The sequence below is a fragment of the Haliotis asinina genome, chromosome 5 (assembly GCF_037392515.1).
Source record: "Haliotis asinina isolate JCU_RB_2024 chromosome 5, JCU_Hal_asi_v2, whole genome shotgun sequence".
NCBI lineage: Eukaryota > Metazoa > Mollusca > Gastropoda > Lepetellida > Haliotidae > Haliotis > Haliotis asinina.
This window is the reverse complement of record NC_090284.1, coordinates 66,992,357-67,006,175: the sequence shown is the minus strand read 5'-3', so window position 1 is coordinate 67,006,175 and position 13,819 is coordinate 66,992,357. Positions and strand designations below refer to the sequence as shown.

The window sequence follows — 13,819 nt, the reverse complement described above, 5'->3', positions numbered from 1 at the left end:
TGTTATCTGTCACACATTCAATAAGCCAATGACATTGATTTTGCTGTAACATGAATTGCCAAGTACCTGCATGTTATCTCTGTGAAATATTCACTAAGACAATGACTATTAGTTTACTGTCACGTGAATTGACAAGCACCTGCATGTTATCTCTGTCACATATTCAGTTAGCCAGTGACATTAAGTTTGCTGTCACATGAATTGACAAGCACCTGTGTTTTACTGTGCCTAAGAAAGCTACATGAGTGCATGTAGAGTTACTAGAGTATGCAGCATGACTCACTCAACATGGCTCATTCAAATTCATTCCTGAGAATTTTGGTCCAGGTTAGCTGAACACACATAGTGACATTTACATGGTAATTACAACACAAACAGACTCTCGTGGTTCTGCTTTACAAAAGAAACCTTACAGAACATATAATGACATGATTTACAAATTCTTGATGACAAATTAATGACTTCAGGAACTCATTGTTGCCACGAGGCAAAGACATCATTATTTACAAACCATTTACTGCACACAAAATGATAAATCAAACAGTGGTAATGTGTAATGGATAATCTGAAAAATTTAGCATCAAGGACATGTGAGTGCTGTGTCCCATGAGGTTGACTCTTTAGGGAGGCAATCAAGTTTTTTCCTTCATCACATATTTGCAGAAAAAAGACCACAATATAATCAAATTTGCAAAATTGGCAAAAATATACTGCAGGATTCTGAAAGTCTCTGCAGATGTATCCTGTTACGAGTTGGCCAATGAAAAAAACAGTGCATGTGATAAATGACAGATCTGTGGAAACAATATGTGAAAGCTCATATCACAATCATAACTTGACATCAATACACTTAACACTTCAACTTACAGGTTTTTTTATCCTGCTTCTACTTGTGTACTTACATTTGCCTTCAATCATGTATAGAGTTAATATACTACTTAAAGAAGTATATGAACACTTGATTCTTTGTAACTACTTGCGTACTAATACATTTGCCTAAATTCAATAATAGATAATGTTAGTATACTACTCAAAACTGTCTAGGAAAGCTTGATTGTTTCTAACTACTTGTGTACTTAGATTTGGTTAAATTCAATCATGCATAGGGCCAAAATACTACTCAAAGAAGTTTAGAAACACTTGATTCTTTGTAACTACTATAGCTTATCTGTGAGGGAATGTTAGGTTACCAGTGTTACTATGAACAAATGAGTAGGATAATATTAAGATGGATAAAAGAAGCTGTTAAATCAAGAGCATAAGAAGTTAATTTCTTAATGAGATGTGTAAGTACAGCTGTTATTATGTTCATCAAGCAGCTGAAGCTACTGACTATTGTAGTTCTTGAAAGTATTTTGAAGTTGGACTAACATATTGTTATAGATAACTTTTTAAAATTCTTTATTCGACATTACAGAGCTAATCCTTGCTTCTACGTCAGGTGATGGATGAGCTAATTTCAGAGTTAATTCCTGCCTCTCCACCTGATGAAGGAGCAAGAATTTGTTCCAAAATGTTGAATAAAGAATAAAAGAAGTTGTTATCCAAAAAATATGTCGGATATTTACTGACTACTGGCGTCTGTCAATGTACAACTGAAAAAAACAAAAGAGTTGAAATCAATTATTCAACGTTGTCTTGTGAGCGTGTCCTAAATGTTATTGAATATCTGCCATATTCCCAGTTTCAAATGAATCACACATGTTCTCTGTCCAATTTTTCAAAATGAAATAGTTATAACAGTATGCTGTATAAAGTGACACAATAGTTCTGAAAGGTGGCATGTCATTTCCTTGAATTTGAATCAGGGTCTTATACTGTCATAAAAAATATAAAACGCAGTACAGTCACCATAATGTACAATGCAATAGTGTTTTATACACTTTTCTCTTTCCACACATATTCCTTTAACAGAACTTTATTGAAACACACGCTTTGGGTATTCAACCCAGATCCCATCACAGGTGTGACAAAAAAAGGACTAGGATCTAGGATCCTTTATTTTTTCCCCCAAGGTGTCTTCACAAGCTGTCCACTGAATACCTTTTGAAGAAACCTGGAAACAAATACGGGAACACTTTCATGTGATCAGGTTATTTTTTTCCCCTCAGTATATATAAAATTTACAGGGCATTACCATATAGAACTCTACTCTGTCTTACAGAAACCAGGTCAACAAAGGAGAAAAAAAAATTCAATTATCAAAACAAAAGTGTTCAAAATGTCATGCTGAGTGCATGATTTGTAGCTTGAGAATGTGCTGATACAGCATTATTAATTGGTGATGACATAAAGTATTCATATAGAGTGACTGTATCCTGCCCTATCAGAGGCAGCTGTCACAAACACATTCAAAAGCATGTCAGTTGCTGAAACAGTTGGGAATCACATTGGACATTATTCTTAGCAATAATGTGTCAATTTTGGAAATGCCATCAACACGACTGCCACAAAACATTAAAAAAAATTTACCTGTATCATTCTCATTCTACAGATTCTTCCTCAACCAAGAACATACATATTAAGCATTTCTATTACACAAAAGGAAGTTGGCTGTTAAAGAGGATAATCCAGCATGGTACAGATTGTATAATTTATACACCTAACACTCCACAAGCAACAACGACAGCTATTGTGCCTGTTGAGTTCCTAAACAAGCAGACAGACAATGCCAATGTTGTGTGGCATCTATTTAATGACATTGCATTTATTTATCACCTATATTGAAGGAACGAAAATATGTGAAGATTGTGAATCAAAATTGCTGTAACTGAAATTAACATTAGAAGATATGTTTGTGGTAATGTTTATCCCCCAAACTGTCCATTTGTATTTACATTCATGAAGATTTCTATGCATACACACCTACAAACAGATGATAACTGTACCTAATACAAGGCCTAGATTTTCAAGCCTCCCTTTGTGCTAAGAGAGTGATAAGTTAATGTTAATGTATGGCACTTACGACTATCTTTGTGTTCAGAGAGTTTAACAAATCTAGCGCCTAAACAGTAAAGGTCTGTTGCCTTAGAGTACTCAGTCTGTTGTACAAGCCACCAGTGGAACCAATTTAGTGCTTGTGGAGGTGCTAGTTCTGATGATAAATGTCAGTATAATAACATGAGACAACTGTTCAGCAATAAGCGAGTGTCCTGTTGTGACTCAATCTTTCTACAGTCGTAACACATACACTAGATGTGGGGTGATGGGACAGCCTGCTTTGGCTCATCATACCGAGCTGTGGAATCTTTACACGAGTACAGCACATGCTGCAGTTTGGAAGGGTAGAATGCCCTTGCACTGACTTGTCAAATGTTTGATTTATCAACCACGTACAAGATGTTTTTGTGTCTCCTGATGTATGTGGGGCAGTGGAACAGCCTGCCTTTGTATTGTTACATCAAAGAATTGATTTGTAAAATGCATGTGAAGCTCATCTCTTGTGTCAATTGCCACCAGAGCATATAAGAAATACTCCTACCAGCAGTGTAAATATCAACTCGCAAACTCATATGCCGTGACATTCCTTGATTCCTTTGGATGGAATTTACTGAACATAGCTCCATATTATATGAAGATCATTTTCTTCAAAAACGATCATGAGCAAAGAATATTGGGATAAGATGCACTAAATAAATCTGTAATTTTTTATTAACATATCTTTTTAGCAAGCCAGTATACCTGATGCTTTGTTGTCTATGTTGTGTCTCAGTAAGGAATAGTCCAGACATTCTAAGGCAGCAGTTTAATAACAAACTTTGAGCTGGACACATCAGTAGTTGATAGAGATTGCCATGTTGTTGAGATGTTTTGTATCAGTCAACCAAATCACCAAGCCCTATCACCCAATCCAACTTTCAATGTGGTGCTCTTTTAAACTGCATCCCAATGAATTCTTCATCCACATGAACAGTTAAAAAAATTATCACAACTACTGTCATTCTCTTCCCACTGTGGTTACTTGTCACATCTTCCTACGTAACCTCTGTTCTAATACGACCCTTTCTTGGTGCGAGTATTCAAGACTCGTGATTGGAGGCAATCAGATTTAGTAGTGCAATCAGCGATCTTGTTTCAAAAGGGATCGTTCGCAAGATCTCGGTAATTTCCGGATGCATCGTGAAAACTAGAACCTCTTCCCGAGCGTGATACTCAAATGTTTCTTCTAGACAGAACTCAGTCATGTCATTTTCGTTTCTCCACATTGCTTCCATTTGTCAAGTTGAATCTAAGTTGATGCAACACCTGTTCTGATTGGACAGAAAAAAGGGAGCTAAATCTACTGCCATTTTTTGCCGCTAGGGCATTTTATGAGAACCGCGAAATATGGCCATATTAGAACAGAGGTTCGTAGGAAGATATGACAAGTAACCTCTGTGGGAAGAGAATGAACTACTGTATTTCCTCTATTAACCATAGGGACTGCAACACTATGTACTCAAATTGATGCCAGACCAAATGCTTTATCCATGCAGAAGCTGGCCTTTTATTCCATGTCTGGTTTCTAATACCAGGATACTAGTATATTGACATTTAATAAAGATGTCTCTAGTAAATGTTCTCTTTGTTCATGTTTTATGACAGACGAATCTGCATCTGGTAAGATGTGTTACCACCATGTCAGTATTACAAAGAATATATGCTAGACTGATGGCTTGCACTAAATTCGTAAATGCCAAGCATGTAATAAATGAAATATGGAATGTAATATTACATGGATTAAAAAAAATTGGCAATGCAGAGCTTCGCTAAGACAAAGATTCGAAGTAATAGAAATATGAGAACTACTGCTGTCCCCTCACTAGAAGCCCCATGACATTTCCTAAAGTCAACAATGTCATATTAATATAAACACAACATAAATTCAAATTGTTCTAATGAGCCTTATTACAGTGAATATGTAGTCTGAAGATGAATTGTGCTGAATGGTTTGGCAAACAGTCATCAGGGTAACTTTGAAAGAAGTTTAATATTTCATGACATGATGTATCGAGGAGAGAATCATGCCGATGTTATCTGCCCTGCTGGTATTCATCTGCATCTTGTATTGGTAGTATGTAATCAGGGGAATATTTGCTTGAATATCATGGTGATCATGTTGATCGCAACACGAAATGAATACCACCCTTGCCATGCATTGCATCAGCTCGGATGGGCAACTGGAATGAGGCTGCATGGACAAAAACCATCGGCTTTATCCATCACAAAATCTGAATATGTTAGATATGAGATTAAATCGGCGAAGCTTGTGATGAAAGATGTTGCTTGACTGCCCATACATGGCTATTGTTGAGAGGCACACGTCTATTTCAAGACTTCAGAACATCACATGAAAAAGAGGTTGGAAGAAACAGGATGCAAATAAATCAGCTGAACAACTGATCAAATTCAGATCCAAATTGAAAAGTTTTTTCAACATCTAGAAAATAAAAGTTGATATTGATTTTTATACTGTTTGTGTCGGAGCATGTGACAGTTTTTGAGTCTTGCATGCAGCTTGGTTGGATAATGGTTTATGTATTTTCATAGGGAAACTTCAGATAAGCTTATACTTGAATTTCTTGAATATATCTCACTCAACTTTTCCAGATTTGGAAAAGAATAACTTTTCCATCTAATGTTGTTAATAATTTTATGAGTATAAAGGCAGAAATAATGAAATCTCTTAAGTGAGTGAGTGAGTGAGTTTAGTTTTATGCACCATTAAGCAATATTCCAGCAGTATCACAGTGGGGTACACCAGAAATGGGACTCACACACTGTACCCATGTAGAATCAAATTCTGAAATTGGTTCAATCACTAGGCTACCCCAGTGCCCCTCATCTCAAATAATGAGGATTGTCCTAAAGGCTCATATCCAAATCTAGACAATAAGTTTTTGAAAACTGAGGTAAAGAACAAGTTCTTGTCTGTATTTCAGAGCCACCATCTGATGCTGAATACATAAGACAACTGAATAGCAAGATGTTCCATGGCCAACTCAAATTCAGCAGTAGATATGACTGTTCCCATGCCTCCATGCATTCCTGAAGGCTTTCGTACAGGTCAACAGCAGTATGCCTTCAGTAAATGGAAAGGACTTCTCAGGCTGATGATTTGAAGTGGGAGTCTGTTGACACACTCCACACGGTGTCCTTGAGGGAAATCAAACCCTGACATGGACATCAACTCTGATCACTGATCCCATTGGCCTGAGTGACGGGTATTTCAACATACAACTATAGTTGTCTTGAACACCTTATCATTTCACAGAAATGAGAAGTTGGCTTATCTACTTCCTGTAAATCTATTTGCAGTGTGCCCACAAAACCCACCTACTAGTGTTACAACCTTGTTTCTATGGATCAGTCATATGTCAAGTCTTTGTAGAGTTAACTATTCACATTCCATCCGATGTGACATTTCCCAACGGACCTACTGTGTTTGGTCTTTGCTGACATTATCTTCATCCAACTAATGACAACCTTCAGCATCCTCATCAATACTTACCAAACAGGAAACGAGTAACCCCGAGACACGCTGGGTCAGATGGCCGACACAGCAGACGGACTGCAGCAGACGGCGAAGACAGGTCTGCCACCGAGAAGCCAAACACCTCCCGGAAACAATCTCTTGTATTGGCCACAGGTTGTGGCTGTGGCTTCTTCTTGGCCATAGTTGCTTGGAGACTCTGCAGGAGAGAACAGATGTGATAATTACAGTCATGCACATAATGCAAATATTTCTAGCAGACACTTTTTTTGAGTTCATCAAGGTTCATGCAATTCTTGCTACAAGGTAGTCTTTACCTATATGATGAACTTGTTTTGAAAGGGCAGAATCATTAATGTAGAGTCGTAAGGCCAACATTACTGCATTTGGTATATATGAATACAGTAATGTCTTGCAATGAATTGTAGCAATAATGATCAGCATCAGGTGTTCAGATTCACAGACTTGGACGATACTTAAATCCTTGTATCATGATTACATTGATCCATGCTCATGATATCAGTCACTGGATTGTCTGGTCCAGATTCGATTTTTTGACAGATATTAAACAGCTGGATTATAGCATTCAACAACAAATCAACAAAACTCCATGGAACACCCCAGATCATGAATATGCAAACAGGAGGGCACTTCTGCAAAACCAACACTTATTACATCTCCCACTTCCTCAGTGAACATAACACTTCTTCTCAGAAGTACAACAGCAACAATAAAAACTGGTTCTAAATTCAGAATTCTTCTGTGAACCGTAATGTTCAAACATCTGTTAAGGAACTATTACAATGAAATAGCTCTTGTGCAATTTCTGCTTTACCTCCCTAGTTCCTATTTACACACAACGTGAAGTACTAAACATGTTGACTGAATAACCTTAGAAACATTCAAAAGCCACTCAAAAGTGATAAAAAATGTTCTATGAGAGGACCATAAATCTAAAGGCAGATAGCTTTCACACAATTCCCACTAGGATGCTGGCCATAGACAAGCAGGACTCACTGGAAAACATGTATTTCAATTTGAGTAATCGCTCTGCTGGATACACCAGAGCCCAACACTTCTTGGCCACTACAGTGTTATCAATTGCTAACACATACCTTAAATGTATTCGCTAAAGCATTGTATATGTCATGTTTATTTGACCATAAAAGCCACATCATGAAAAAATCAATCAAAACAATGTACTTAGTGTCTATCTACTTGATTCCTGCATTGTTATTTTGGATTATCTACTACATCAGTTGCTGCACTTGAACAAAGAGCAACATTGATCAGATTTAGGACAGCGTGGAACCAGGATATTTAGTTGGCTCTAGGACGGCATGGGACCAGGATATTTACTTGTCTCTAGGACCGCATGGAACCAGGATATTTAGTTGGCTCTAGGACAGCGTGGAACCAGGGTATTTAGTTGGTTCTAGGACATGGAACCAGGATATTTCGTTGACTCTAGGACAGCATGGGACCAGGATATTTACTTGGCTCTAGGACCGCATGGAACCAGGATATTTACTTGGCTCTAGGACAGCATGGAACCAGGATATTTACTTGGCTCTAGGACAGCATGGAACCAGGATATTTAGTTGGTTCCAGGACAGTACAGGACTATGATATGTAGTTGGTTCCAAGACAATACAGGACCATGATACTTAGTTGGTTCCTGGACAGCAAGGAAACAGGATATTTAGTGTATGTTGTGATTCCAACCTATCATGAGTATGGACTGATATGACTAATAAATAATACCAGGTGCTCACAAATTGGTGACCATATCCTGTCCCACTGGTGGCGTATACCACAAACCATGGCAAGTAAAAGTTGAATTTTCATAATTGATGCATTATCATCATCATCATCATCATCATCACGATCATCATGATGATTAAATTTCTAATGCTCCATCTTATCTGCTACTTATTTCCAAAAAAGTTGACACTACTGAAGATGTGACATCGCTGTAACATTGTTTTTGTTCAAATTATTTGCACATTTCTTCAAAGTAACACTGCCGTAACAGTTGAATAGTTGAGTGTTTGGGTTTGGGTGAGTGAGTGAGTGAGTGAGTGAGTGAGTGAGTGAGTGAATAGGTGAGTGGTTGGGTGGTTGGGTGGGTGAGTGAGTGAGTGAGTGTGTGCGTGTGTGTGAAATGAGTGAAATAAATATTAAATTCAGTGCAAAATAATTGGATTACACTGCCACCATGTTTCATTTGGAGAACACAATTTCACTCAAATTCCACCAGCCAAAATACATTCACATATTCAATAAAGCATGTTCAGTGACAAGATTAACACTTCCTTCAATCACTGTCAGGTTTTCATACACAATCTAAATATAGCCAATTCCACAATTTCTTGCTCAAACAAGTCTAATCTATTTTTCTGAACTGCAGACACACTACAACTATAACCTTTGCACATTTCCATTCACAAACTGTCATTTAATGAAATTCGTCAGTTTCCGATCGATGTGTGCTGCAGACACTGCTACTTAATCCAGCTGAGTATTTTCAAGTTCTGACTCTCAGCCTGGTTCACCATTGTGTTCTTCTACACCACCAGATGAGAGTAGTATTTGTGGATTGCTTCAATATTTTCTCATTTGTCAACAAGTTTGAACCTGGCAGATATTGATGAATCCATCAATGAATTTATGTACACCTTTTTGTCTCTTCTATATCTTGTGATTCAGAACGTCTTTGTCTGGGTTGTAGATTGTCTGTTGAGGATATGTTCTACAGTGAGTGGTGTTCAGATTCAACATACAACTGGCCTTGCATATAACCTTGTCTAGTGCTTCATGAGTTTTGATTAGAAATACACTAGTCAGTTCATAGTATGTAATAATTTCATCACTTACTAAACAAGGAGGGAGAAAGCCTCTCACTTCAAAGAATACCTTCAGATCTGTCTACACATCATAAATAATATGTAAAAGATTAAATTTTCACATTCTGAAAGTTCACTGATTTTAAATTGAAAGGTCATTTTCATGCAAGCAAACAAGTCAGAATGAAAACTGTGAGTCACAGGTAAGATTTGGTAGCTACTGCTCAAGCCAACACTCCCTCGCATATTGTTGGATTAAAGATCATACCATGTAGAATACATTTCATTCATAATGGAGTGTCTCAACAGCTTTCATTATATAAGGTGCTCCCTTGTCAAATCCTTTGAGAGCAAATATCTGATCGCAATCCAAGACAGAAACCTGATTATTTTCAACATTAACCATGAATTTTCTGGGACACTTTAATCAGTCTTGTTGTGGTTGTATCAGTGTTGTCTTGTGATGCTGATTTGATTAACTAGACTGAAGTGTTTCACCTACAACCTGTCATGCACACAAGAGATGGCTGGCATTATGTCTTTGATAGCTGGAAGGCAATACACCCTTCAACTTTTCCTAAAGATCATTGGCTATGTCATTGTATTTGAACATTCACCTGACTTGTTATGACTGTTGTGTATCATTGAACGTATCAAAATTGAAGTAATATATTTACTAACCTTGATCAGGCGCATGATTGTACGATGATGCCATGAACTGTCCACCTAACTTGAACCACTTTAGTGGTGGCGAGTGGTCCTGTATGTAGTGCTTAGGTCACAAATCAGTTGAAGTTAAGCACAGTCAAGCTTTGACAGTCCTTGGATGGGTGGCTTTGTTTGGCAGTTTGACTCCTGAGAGTTTCTAGGACGTCGGTCCTGCCCCATAACGAAGCACATATGAAACATGTGGTCTCACCTTAGGCAAGTGAGTTTGTTCACAACTGCCTCTGTTCACCCATCAGAAAATGGGTACCCGGTGAGACAAAAGTCATGTGACTACAACCTTTTTGCATTGAGCTCAGACCTCCAGATTTTCTTTAAATGAGATTTACACTCAGCCCGAAGTATATCTTGAATCTGGGCATTCTGAAGCTTGTCTCAACTTGCATTCCAAGATAGGTGTATACCTGATCTTTCACAAAATGCTCAATAACTCCTCCCCCTTGCAACCAGACCGATCCATCATTAGTTACCTTGCCACGTTTCAAATGAAAGATATTACATTTGTTGATACAGGGCAAAGTGAATTTGAAACATTGGTCATTTTTTTCTCATGTATTGGAAGTGGCTCCAACTCCATAGCAAAAGGCTGTCTCATCCTGTATGCAGTGCTAGACAATTGATTACAAAGTCATTCCAATCCCATTGTCTGCGTTATTATTTCAATCAAGCACTTCATGAATACTTTAATCACACAAAACATCTCAAATTGATACCAACTCCTACTTACAGTGTCTAGACAAACCATCTGTTCCTCTTCACAGCATGAAAGATTCATGACACAAGATGCCATGATTGACATGAAGGGGAGACATTTTGTACCCACAATCCAGCTGACCTATGACAGTGCTACTCTCACTTCAACACGTGTACAAGCAGAGGTGAACACAGTGTAGTATTTATATTAATATTATGTATCTTGATAATTTCCACCATGCATGTCCTGCCATACACAAAACTCTGTGTTCATATACTCAAATGTATCTATTTGTTAGTCCTGTGATCAGTGACTGTGAACAATCATTGGCAACTGAAAAATGATTGACTTGATATATATATGCAAAATGTGTCAACAATTCAGTTAAGAGATGCTTACGTTGTTGTTCTGTGTGTTTTGTGAAAACATACTGTCAATTAAGAGCAGATAGTACATCTAGAGCAAAGTACAGACTGCTTGCAGAATCCCATTTCCAGTGATGACCTGGTGAGTGTAACAGTCTCAGTTGCAATAAATGTTACTAAGAAGTACGTAACATTGGTGTATAACGTTACCACTCAGGTGATCACTCCATGGACTTTGGCTTTGTGGGTGAGTGAAGGGGTTGATGGGTGGGTGGTGTCAGTGGAGCATTTTGAAGGGGTGGATGTTCGGTTGATGGATGAGTGAGTGAGTGAGTGAGTGAGTGAATGAGTCAGCAAGTAAGTGGGTTTTAGGTGGAGAGCATCTGTGTTGGCAGAGAAAAGAGAATGTGTAGACTTTGAGAGGTGGTTGCAATGCTTATTCTTGATGTCCTGGAATACTGCATGATCTTCACGCACTGATACATTAAGCCTCAGACCAACTTCAAGAACCCCTTGTTTGTCATGAATGAACACTTCAACCTCTAGCCTCTTAGAGAACTAAACTTTCATTGCCATTTATCTCACCCAAACCAACATTTCTATTGTGCAAACAGTGAGGCTACTGCTAGTTCAGTCATATGAAGTGCCTCCTTCATCTGTGAACATGCTGAAGAATTACCTCCCTTAGTCACACCATGATCCTGAAGTGTATTCATAATTTTGCCCTGATCATGATTATGGGTACATTTACCATCAAAGTGTTCAGCATAGTGGTAAGTGTCAAACACCTGCATGACATAGGCTTCAGTCTAAAAAAATAACATGCCCCATCAATACCTCAAGAAATGTTCAAATCAGTACAAACACAATTCACTCGCTATGTCATTCTTGACAATTCTCTGTGTACACCAGAACTACAGCATAAACTCAGTCATAACACTTGCAACATACAACTAACTGTCATAACTGCAGTTCCTTATACCCATTTCATACAAATATACAGCAAGTAGACAGGAGCAAAATACATCTGCTTGTTTCAGCTGTAAATTTACATTAATAATGCTTGTTATTCATCTACCATTCACGAATCCTCATTATAAGATTTTCCATTTACCATAGAAAAACATTCATCAACCTAATTTAAACAATGTACCTCTGAAGAAATACATTAAATATGATCCTTCAACATTCAATAAAGACAACAGCGATAATTACCTGTACAGCTTTGCTCAGGTTGGAATAACACTAACAGCATGTATTCTGTAGAGCAGTAATTCCAGACAGACATTTTCTCAATTACATGATTAATAATAATCAGAAAATAACTGATAAATGTCAAACTGTTTCCAAACTTGGCTCAGCTGTCTCAAGAGTCTGTTCACCTTGGCTAGATGAATGAGGAAGATGTCTACAGAGAGATGTACTCAAGAGGACGATTCTGGTATAGATAGACTGGTACAGGTCATTCATCATAACATGGTAAACAATACTTAATGTTAAGGATGGCACACTTAATTATGCTTCAGATGAGGAAGCTAACACCTACAAATAATTAGAGTGAGTGAATTTAGTTTTACAGCACTCTCAGCAATATTAGGCTATCTGGCAGTGGTCTGTAAATAACCGGATCTGGACCAGACAATCCAAGGATCAACAGCATGAACATCAATCTACACCAAGATATGATGACATTTGTCAACCCAGTCAGCGAGCTTGACCACCCCATCCAGTTACCCCTCTTACACGGGTTACTGAAGATCAATTCCAATATGAATGTTCATGGGTTCATTGGTGATTTTTTGGGTGAGAACATATGTATTCCTTTGATGTTTTCCTTGGATTCATGACAACATGTTTTGAGACCTCCCAAGTTAAGAAGAAACAACCAGTTGGCATCATAAGGATGAATCTCATTATTTCCCAAGTGAATACACCAAATATTTGACAAGAGTCCACTGATGGAGATCAGCATTTGAAGGCAATCTGAATGACTGCCACCATCCAGAAATTGGACACAATGAGCCACATATTCACTTCAAGGTAAATCATGTAAGATGTCAAGTTTTGTCACATTGATGAACCATCAACAGAAGCCTATTCTTAGGACCTGATGCCTCATCAACCAATCTTCGGCCATCATGCTTCATCGCTCAATTAATTTTGAGACGGACCCAAACTAACCACCTGACTAATCACACACTATCGAACGAGAGCATACTGAGAGAAAAACAAATATGTATGGTAGAAAAAATATCAGAAAATGATTATGTAGCACTGTCTATAGAAATACTCACTTTGTGGTCAAATTGCCGTCAACAAGCAAGTACTTAACACTATCCTCTCGCAGCAGCAGCCTAATCGTCTACATGACATAGGTGATGATGTTCACTGATACAGGAAGCGTCGATCGCAACGCAGCATGAGTGCCAATCATTCGTCAACCCTGGAGGATCTCGACCATTACCATTGATTAGCTGTAACCCATTCTGCTTCTCATCAACTGACATGATTGAACCTAGTATATCTTTGAGCCTGTGGATCATGAAGAGGTTGGACCATTAATATATTGCTAGAGAGGATTGCTGAGAAACGGTATTAACTTAGATACTATCAATACGGTAGCTTGAAGGTTTTATTTTCAAAGTTAACAAAACTCAACAAGGATCCACTTAGCTAATTAAACATGTGCAGGACAGAAATGGGAGAGTTTAAGTTT

The 13,819-nt window shown here is 37.9% G+C and overlaps 1 protein-coding gene across 3 annotated transcripts in view; it reads right to left on the bottom strand.

Moving 5' to 3' along the window:
• LOC137285101 (vitamin K-dependent gamma-carboxylase-like) overlaps positions 1-13,819 on the bottom strand; it is an 81,966-nt gene that overhangs the window by 44,852 nt on the left and 23,295 nt on the right. For 2 of the 3 annotated variants that reach the window (XM_067817308.1, XM_067817309.1), the window contains exon 2: positions 6,491-6,671. In XM_067817308.1, the coding sequence (XP_067673409.1) occupies positions 6,491-6,656 (166 nt within the window). In that variant the 5' untranslated portion in view covers positions 6,657-6,671. Of the gene's footprint in view, positions 1-6,490; positions 6,672-7,147; positions 7,177-13,819 lie in introns of those variants that run through there. The other variant, XM_067817307.1, reaches the window with a different exon arrangement.